General features: G+C 43.6%; 1 protein-coding gene across 1 annotated transcript; it reads left to right on the forward strand.

Moving 5' to 3' along the window:
* Positions 1 to 723: 723 nt before the first annotated feature.
* On the forward strand, positions 724 to 5,590 carry LOC309816126 (zinc finger protein-like; the record flags this gene model as incomplete). Its single annotated transcript, XM_082646793.1, has 4 exons — positions 724 to 890; positions 1,365 to 1,415; positions 3,500 to 3,545; positions 5,429 to 5,590. The coding sequence occupies exons 1-4, from the start codon at positions 856 to 858 to the stop codon at positions 5,588 to 5,590; spliced, it is 294 nt and encodes a 97-aa protein (XP_082502919.1). The 5' UTR covers positions 724 to 855.
* Between the last annotated feature and the right edge of the window lie 3,706 nt (positions 5,591 to 9,296).

Below are 9,296 nucleotides of genomic sequence, written 5' to 3' on the forward strand. Positions count from 1 at the left end.
CTGAGAATTTGAAACTTTTATGACTGTGAAGTGTCCCTCCGTATGTCAAGTAATGCTTTTTCCTTCCCCTTAAAGTTCACTTGGTCAAATAGCAATGTCACAGATTTTATAATTACAGAAATAACTTGAGACCTAGGATGTTGATGTCTGTCTCTAGAAAGGATTTTCCCTTGCTTCTGCACGGGTTGTAAGATGCTAACAAAACACGTTCACCTTTACACAATTTCAGGGAATGAGGTGTTTTGGCGTTTGGCTTCAGTCCCTGCCAAAGAAAGCCCAGTTTCCTTCTCCCCTTATTCCAATGGTGAAACTCTTTGGGGTTTACCAGGAAGCCTTCGTGGCTGTTAATGCTTTTATGTCGCTTAGCCTCTTGAAGACGTCCAAAATTCGACTGAGTTTGTACGCCTTTCAATGAACAGAATCTACACTCTTCTGAGGCCTACACAGTAGAACGGCAAGACGGCCTGAGACCTTCTCAGGGATTCCGGAAAGTGAAAACCAGAGTGAAAACATGTAGTCCAGAGCTCGTGCCGGTAGACACCCCCGCACCCACCCTTGCATTCTGGGACATGTAGTCCAGAGCTCGTAAACTCGTGTAGCCCCATATACTGCAGCTACAGTAACGCCTCGCTGTAAAGGTTTACCCGCGGAATTCTGGGAAATATGGTCCAGGAGTTCCGGGTTAGTCGCAGGCACTTCCGCCCCAGGAGGACACGTAGCAGCCATGTTCTGCCTGGTGACGGTGTTTCAGGTCCGCTCTTCACGACCCATTCAAGCTTCCCCTTTGCAGACCTTTCATTTGGGGAGAAAGAGGAGGAGCGGCTAAAAGCGGAGGTTTGAGGGCCTGGAGTGGTGATGTACGTCCCGCGGGCGGAGCTTCTTTGCGTTTGGTAACGTAGCCGGGATGGGGTGGGCTCAGGTCGTGCCTCCTGGGGTTTGAGGGTCTCCCCGGTTTTCTTCACCCCTAACCTGACCCCGTCCCCCACCTATGAGCTAGCCCTACCGCTTCATACGGCGTCACACTGGGTGGGTTGCTTAACTCCTCTGTGCCTCCGTTGCTGTTCGGTAAAAGGGGGGAAAAAGGAATGCCTTGTTAATATAGTGTTGTGAGGAGAAACGAGATAGCACAAGTAAAAGGTCTACAACTGCCTGATACATTGTTGGTATTAATACTACGCTAATTCGGGAGGCACCCATTTCGCAGCGGGATTCTGTGAGCCCAGGAAGCTGAATTGTCCTGGACTCCTGGCCTGTTCTGGAAGGAGAGGACTTCTAGCTGGTACGGGGGCGGAAGGGGGTGCGGTATGAATTAGTGGGGATGGAAACACAGCCCTGGTATTTCACAGTCTCCTTTCCTTCCCCAGCCCTGGCTTCTCAAAAAGCACTGCACGGAGGAAGAGGCAGCAGAGCCCCACGTGAGTAGGACTTGGCATTCTTCTACTTAAGATATTCCTATAAATTGTAGAACGTATGAGACATGGGTAAGGATGATAACTGAGCCTTGGTCGCTAATTTCCATTCTAAAAGCTTTATGCAAATGAACACATTTCCATCAGGCGGTGGCTCTGTGAATTGGTACTGCTGTTTTCTCTACTTTAAGGCAGGGAACACAACCCTGTTGGCCCATCCTCACCCAGATGGTAGGAGGCAGAGCTGGGGTTGGGACCCAGGCAGTTTGAGTCCAGCAGCTGAGTTTGCTAATCCCTTTGGTATATTCTCTTTGAGCATAGGGTACTGGCTAGGATCATATCATGAAAGGAGGTTGGGACTTAATTGTGGGGACCTTGAGAGCAAGGTTTAGGCTATTTTATGAGTGTTTAAGATAGTTTTCTCAACTGGGTCATTTATTTTATTTCAAATAATATGTATATCATAGAAGTAGCATAATCATTATGGAAAAATGCAGATATATACATAAAGAACAATTTTAATTATCTGTAACTTTAGGATGTAAAGACAACAGTTGTTAATGTTTTAGTGCCTTTTTGTCTGGTTACTCTTTGTGTATGTTTCTGTGTAGTGGAGGCTGTTTTTTGTGGGACTGATGTTACACTGCAGTGCTACTCAAATTGTGTTCCACAAACCAGCGGCATTGGCATCACTTGGATAGAAATGCCCAGCCTTGAGCCCCATTCGAGACCTTCTGATTTATAATTTCTGCGTAGGGGGTCCAGGAGGCTGCATTCCAACAAGATCCCGCAGTAATTCACATGCACGTGAAAATTCGAGAAGCTCAAGAGAGGGTCTTTTCTGGAAACTGAGGCCGAGGAAATTGACCCTGCTGGATGTCACAGATAAAACTGAGCTGGCTTCACCAAAGGCCTACTTAGTCCAATGATTTTATTCCCCCACTAATTATTGTCAACTGTCAGGGCCCCTTTCAGAATCCTGAATTGAGCAGAAGACAGCTAGCAAGTGTAGAGTCAAAATGGAGGTCGTTAGAAGTTGTGAAGATATCTCTCTCCCAAGCTTTGGGGAGTGGAATCATTGCCATCTTTTGTACTAGATCGAACCCGGGCCCCCTGCATTGGGAATGTGGCGTCTTATCCACTGCACCACCAGGGAAGTCTCCCATTTATTTCTTAAACGTTCCTATATTTATAATGATATAATTACAATTCAGATTCCTGTCTTTTTTTCATTTGAATTAGGTATGGACTGTCAAACTATTTTTTATTGTTGTTGCAGAATCCTGGCTTTTATTAGTTCTCTTTACCTCTGTGCATAATTGTCAAAAGGGTACTTCCTGTTTAAGAAGAAACTTAACGTATTTTTATACCTTTTGTAAAAAGTTGTCCATGTCAATTTAAATATTATTGTTGCAGTCACAAAATCTTTAGGAAGACAAGCAGAGATTTTCAGAAGTCTATAAAGACTCTCACATAACAGGGCAACAACGTACGACCTCCACATGTCTGACAGTCTTCTGTTGGTAGAAATCACATCTCTAAGGATAATTTCTAACTAAAATATCATCTGCTTTACCGCAGTTGCTAAGAAATAAGAAACCCTGACAGTGGTGTTCTCAGAGCTTCCTACCTTATGACGATCTCACGAGGTGGATGCCCGTGTTCTCCCCTACTGGCAGAAGACAGAACTGAGGCGAAGAGATGTGAATAATTTGCCCAGGGTGACACTGCTAGTGAATGGCGTAGCCTGATCAGAGCCCATGCATATTGACTCCAAAACCTACTCTGACTTACATGGTCTCTGTTTACCCCATACCCAGAATAAGAATGACCCCTGTGGAAGCCGCAGGCACACTGTGAGGGGGCCACTGTGTATGGCTGGGCAGGTCATTCCTCACACAGCCACTGAGGGGGTTCACGGGGGCATCTGGTATCTGCGTGGGGCTCTGCTCATCAAGCATAATCAGCTGTAGCCACCCCGAGGACTGGGAGCCTTGGTAATTCACAATGAGCACCACGTGGGTTAGTGACTTCTTTTTCTTTAAACCAGTTTCCAGTTTGACTTCTTCTTTCCCTGTCTGTCTTGCTAGGACTCTGCACTGCCCCAGAAGGAGAGAGAAAATGAGCACATTCCAGGTGAGTAGAGCTTGCCTTTCTTGCTGTTAAAAACGCCATTTTTGTACTCAGGTTGGACACAGGTTTTCCTCTTTTTTTTCTTTTTCTTTTTTTTTTTTTGATTGGAGTATAGTTGATTTACAATGTATTAATTTCAGGTGTACAGCAAAGTGATTCAGTTATACATATATATACATATATTTTCAGATTCTTTTCCCTTATAGGTTATTACAAAATATTGGGTATAGTTCCATATGGGTTTTCTCTTTCAAGGAGAGTCTAAGCATATGAGGACCTGAGTGTGCCATGTGTGCTTTTTTTAAAATTCCTGTTAAATTTAATTGGTTTCGGTTTTAATTTTTGTTTTATTTCATCATTTTTTTTTTATTTTACAAGTAAAAGAAAAATTAAGGGAAATGAAGGACATCTTCCAGTCTACTGCTTACCTGCTTACAAATTAGCTGCTTTTATATTTCTGTAATCTCTTCATCATATGTATTCATGGATGTGTATTTGTATTTATAACATAGATACAGTTTTAAATTGTTTTTTTCATTTAATACTAGCTAACATTCACTTTTAATTGCTTTATCATGTTCCTGCAAAGTTATGCACCTATTTTTTTTTTTTTTCTGGTATGCGGGCCTCTCACTGTTGTGGCCTCTCCCGTTGCGGGGCACAGGCTCCGGACGCGCAGGCTCAGCGGCCATGGCTCACGGGCCCAGCTGCTCCGCGGCATGTGGGATCTTCCCAGACCGGGGCACGAACCCGTGTCCCCTGCATCGGCAGGCGGACTCTCAACCACTGCGCCACCAGGGGAGCCCTGCACCTATTTTTTAAACTATTCTTTATGCACAGACATTTAGTTTAAAGACTTCTCCTGTTTTAGGAGCACTACAGTGACAGTGTTCCTGATTTAACCTTTTTCTCAAAATATCTGTTCTGAAGAATATTGCCCCTTTTTGCCCTTAACATAGTAGGTTTAGGTATTCAGAATTTAAGAGGTATGTTTTACATGTGGTGCCTTGGATGTTTTTTGGTAGAATATCCAAATACGGCAGAGCACAGCAGGATCAAACTGCTGCTTCACGCAGAAAAAATCATGTATTGTTAGAAGTTTTCTCACGACCAGAGTTAGATTCAGTCTTCCCCATGCTTGAGTCAGACCCTTTGTGTATTTTATTTACTGGTTTGTTTCTTTTTCCATCTTATATTTTTTTCTAATCAGAGTAATGCATGACCTTAGTTTAAAAAGTCCAGTGGTACTTAAAGCACTTGTCACTGCATAGACAGCTCAGAACAATTGTATAAAGAGGTGCTTGGTTTCATCTTTGTTTTAAATATAAAGAATCGGGGTTGTGAAAAAAGGAGGAACCAACTCAGACTCACCCAGAAAACCAAGGGTCTGGAGTCAGAGTATTGCATTCAAGCGAAAGACAGAAACGGGGAAAGAGAGAGTTTTCATTCAGAGACCTGGCATGGCCTTTTGGTTAGTTTCCACATATAACACTCCTTCTCAGCTGGTTCCGACCTCAGTGAGAAAGCAGGTGCCATCAAATACTGCCAGGACTAAATTGGTAACTGTTTCTGGGGCACTTGGCAATAATAATTAAACAGTGAAAGCTTTTTAGTTCAGGATCCAGTGGTTAGAATTCTAGGGAGTTTACTTATGAGTTGTCTGAGAGCCCCAGGTAAACACACAAAGCTTTCTCTTTCATAGCTGCACGTCCAGTGAGGCTGAGGAAAGTCAGTGTGTGGCATTGGCAGGATGGAAGGAGGGGGTGCTGGGAAGTCTGCACACCTCACAGGAGCCGGAGCAACTTCCCATCCTCCTCGTCTCCTCGGGGCTGCCCCTCTTCCACTGGCCACTGGGTATAAGATTGAGGTGGTGTTGTTTGTCGTAGGAGGCGGTGACCTTCAAGGACGTGGCCGTGGCCTTCACAGAGGAGGAGCTGGGGCTGCTGGACTCGGCCCAGAGGAAGCTGTACCAGGATGTGATGGTGGAACACTTCGGGAACCTGGTCTCAGTGGGTGAGGACAGCCTTTCTCTGCGAGTGTCTTTGTGACCTTGGTGTTTCAAGGCTTTGGGCCTCTTGAGGTGGTTCCCTGAGTTTGGGGACCAGACTTTTGCAATTCCTGTGGGACACGAGAGGATGTCTCTGGTCTTTCCAAACAGTGTGTTTCAGGTCCTTTTCAATTATTTTGTAAAAGAACTGTAAATCGGCAGTATCTTGCTGTACCTTGTGTATTCTTCTTCAGATTTCCCTCCCTGCCATTAGTGGATCATAAAGCCAATTTACTGAGCCCTACGTGTGACTTTTTAATGAAATAAAATAGTATAGAAAATATCAGAGTTTCTTAGGAAGAGTACAACACATTGCAGCAGAAACTCTGGGCGATGGCATGAGTGGTGTGAGAGCCAGTGGGAACAGATTTCATGAAAAGAGACATTGGTTAGATATAGGTCATTCAAGCTTCGTTTTAGTAATGTATACTTTTCTACCTGTGTATCTAGGTTGTGAAATAAATGCTGTTTCTTCAGTGGGTCGTGATACAAAGTTTGAAAAACACAGCTTTCAATACCTTGAATATGCAGTTGGAACTCAAATTTCTAGTAAACTTTCGCTCTAGCCCGTTCATGTTAACTTGTGACTTTGCATGTTCTCATTCTTCAAACGAGATACAAAACATATAGAAAGAGAAGAGAGGCTTTGGTTGATGAATTCAGCAACCCAGATAGAAATTTAAGTGAGAACCAAGCAGCCGTGAGTTCCTGTGGTTAGCTCTCTATCTGTTTTGCTTCTCACCAGCCCTGTGCTGTCCATCACCTGGTCCCAGTTGGAAATCTCTTTCCAGGATTATTGCATAGTCTTTGTACTGGTCACCTGTTGCCACCCTTCTCCTCCCACAGTTTGTTCTTTAGGTGGCAAAGTGATCTTTTGTAACTTTAAGTCAGGTTATGTTCTTGTTTCAAAATTCTCTTGTGGCTTCTTTTACTTAGAATAAAAACCACTTAAAGTGGCTTCTAGAGCCTTCTGTGGGCTGCTGTTCGTTCTCCACCACCTCCCTGAATACACCACCTCTCCTCCCTCTTACCCTATCTTTTCCAGACCTGCAAAGGATGCTTCTGCCACAGAGCCTTTTCCTGGTCCTTCTCTCTGCCTGGAATACTCTTTCACCTGTAATCTTTTAGGCCTCTACTTCTTTCAGTCAGTCACCTTAAAGATGAGGAGGTGGCTGTCCTCTGACCACCCTATGGAAAATACAGTCCTCTCTTTCTTACTCTCTCTGCCCTGCCTTGTTTTGTCTCTAAGCGTTTCACTCATGTACATTTTGTTCACCTGTTTCTCACCTCTCTTTCTTCCACTGGAGGGTAATCCAGGAGTGCAGGAGGAATTCGGTCTGTTATATGTTTATTGCTCACTAGCCTCAGTGCTTAGCATAGTCTTGGTACATGACAGGAACTCTTAAATATTTCTTGAATAAATGAATGAGTTAATGGATAGAGAAATTAGCCTTCCATGAAAATAGCTAGTAGGCGGTGAACAAATCCGAGTGAATAAGGGATATTGCTAAATGTTTTTTTGTCTTCAAATGAATTCCTAGCCTAATTCTAACTTCTCAGGTGCCCATGATGTGTGTATGTGTGTGTTTGCCTTTCTGTACAAGTTGGCCCTCATCAACTTGCACAAAAAATATGTACAGAACCTGTAATTATAACCAAACTGAGTAAAATGCTTTCCCTGTGACTTTCCTTGAGCTCTCAGTAGCAGAGCAAATTCATTTGGGGAGGAAATACTGTTGTGAATGAGGATTCTTATGTCTACTTCTTAGGTAACCCTCCCATAGAAGGAAAGAAATTTCTATTTCCTTATCCCTTATACCAGGGGAGAACAGGTCTCAGAAAACAGCCAGCTGGTGAGTTAACCTTTCCCTTAAAAGATTTGCCCCGCTGCGTCCCATTTGCCTCCTCCAAAGCCCACCTCACTAATAAGAAATCGATCTTTGTTAGCTGTACAAACATTTTGTGTGTGTGTGTGTGTGTGCATTTGTATGTATCTTGTAGAAGGCATTTTAGATAATGTCACCTTGAGTGCTTTGATCATTCTTTAATAGTTTCTAGTCTGTTTCTTCTCAATACTTATCACAGGCTATGGAATTTATTCCCAGCTCACTCATAAAGCCCATTCTTCACTTTGGAACTCATTCTTGTTAAAGACCAATGTATCTGTGTCCAAAAATTTTCCATGCTGTTTTTAAAGAGACAGCATTCTTCCCTAGCCTCTACATTTTGACTCCTGCTTGGCAGGGGGAGTGGAGGAACATATTAGGCAGCACAAATGCCTGAGAAGGATCCAGTGCATAGGTCTTCATGCTTTTTTTTAACCCCACTGATTCTTAGACCCTTTTTTAAAATTAATTAATTGTTGGTTGCATTGGGTCTTGGTTGCTGCATATGGGCTTTTCTCTCGTTGTGGTGAGTGGGAGCAGCTCTTCGTTGTGGTGCGCAGGCTTCTCAGTGCAGTGGCTTCTCTTGTTTCAGAGCACGGTCTCTAGGAACGCGGGCTTCAGTAGTTGTGGCACGTGGGCTCAGTAGTTGTGGCTCACGGGCTTAGTTGCTCTGCGGCATGTGGGATCTTCCCGGACCAGGGCTCGAACCTGTGTCCCCTGCACTGGCAGGCAGATTATTAACCACTGTGCCACCGGGGCAGTCCCGGTTTTTAGCCCCTTTCATATCCTCCTCAGCACTAACCCCCTTGGTGTGCTGCCGCCTCGGGTGCAGCCTTTCAACTTAAGCCAAACTGTACTTTCCAGTCCTTTTCCTGTATCTGATACCTGACTTGTAAAAGCTGTTTCGCTTCTCTGACTTGGTTCAAACTTAACCTGGGATTCAGAATTGTAGAGAATCCTAGAAATCAAACTGAGTTCACCTGTGCATGCATTTCTTGAGCCCTGACTAACTGCTAGGCACTGTTAAAGCTGTGAGCACAGCAAAATGCTTGTCTTTATTGATACTGTGTTATGGTAGGAATGACATGTAATTTTTAAAAGATGATTTAAATAGTATGTCCGAGTAGTCATTTGGTTTTAAATGGGTTTCATTAATGCTAAGTATTTGGGAGTTTAACAGACCATCTCTTGGTTTCTGTTAGTATATAAACCAGAGAACTTCATTTGTCGTGCGAAAGATAAGCTGAACCATCCTGAGGTTCATTAAAGTCCCATACTGTGTCTTAAGTGTAAAATCTTGAATCTTTGAACAAAGCTTTCACGTGTCCACATCTCTGAATTCTCTGTCCCTCTAGAAGAAAACAATCAAAGTGAGTTGAGGGCCGTTCAAGACAGAGGATCACGTGAAGAGCTTTCCTGCTGGCAAATCTGGCAACAAATTGCAAATGACTTAACCAGATGCCAAGACTCCATGATAAATAGTTGTCAGTTCCACAAACAAGGTGATTCCCCCTGCCAGATTGGGGCAGGACTCTATTCAAATTTCTGAAGATGAGAACCGTATATTAAATGATAAAGCAGGTGATCCCAGTAGTCCTGGAAATCCAAGGTTTGCAACTTTGAGAGCCCAGGATTCTTGGAGGAAAACTTCATTGGCTGAGTCACAGAATTATCAGAATAGACACCAGCAAATTTCCATGAAAAATAAACTGTGTCAGTGTAAAGAGGATGTTGACACCATCAGTTGGATTTCACATCACTTTGATGCTCATGGAGTACACAAGGGTCAAAAACCTTACGGCTACAGTGATTATAGAAAAG

This window comes from Mesoplodon mirus (assembly GCF_964341445.2).
Source record: "Mesoplodon mirus genome assembly, contig: SUPER_14_unloc_1, whole genome shotgun sequence".
NCBI lineage: Eukaryota > Metazoa > Chordata > Mammalia > Artiodactyla > Ziphiidae > Mesoplodon > Mesoplodon mirus.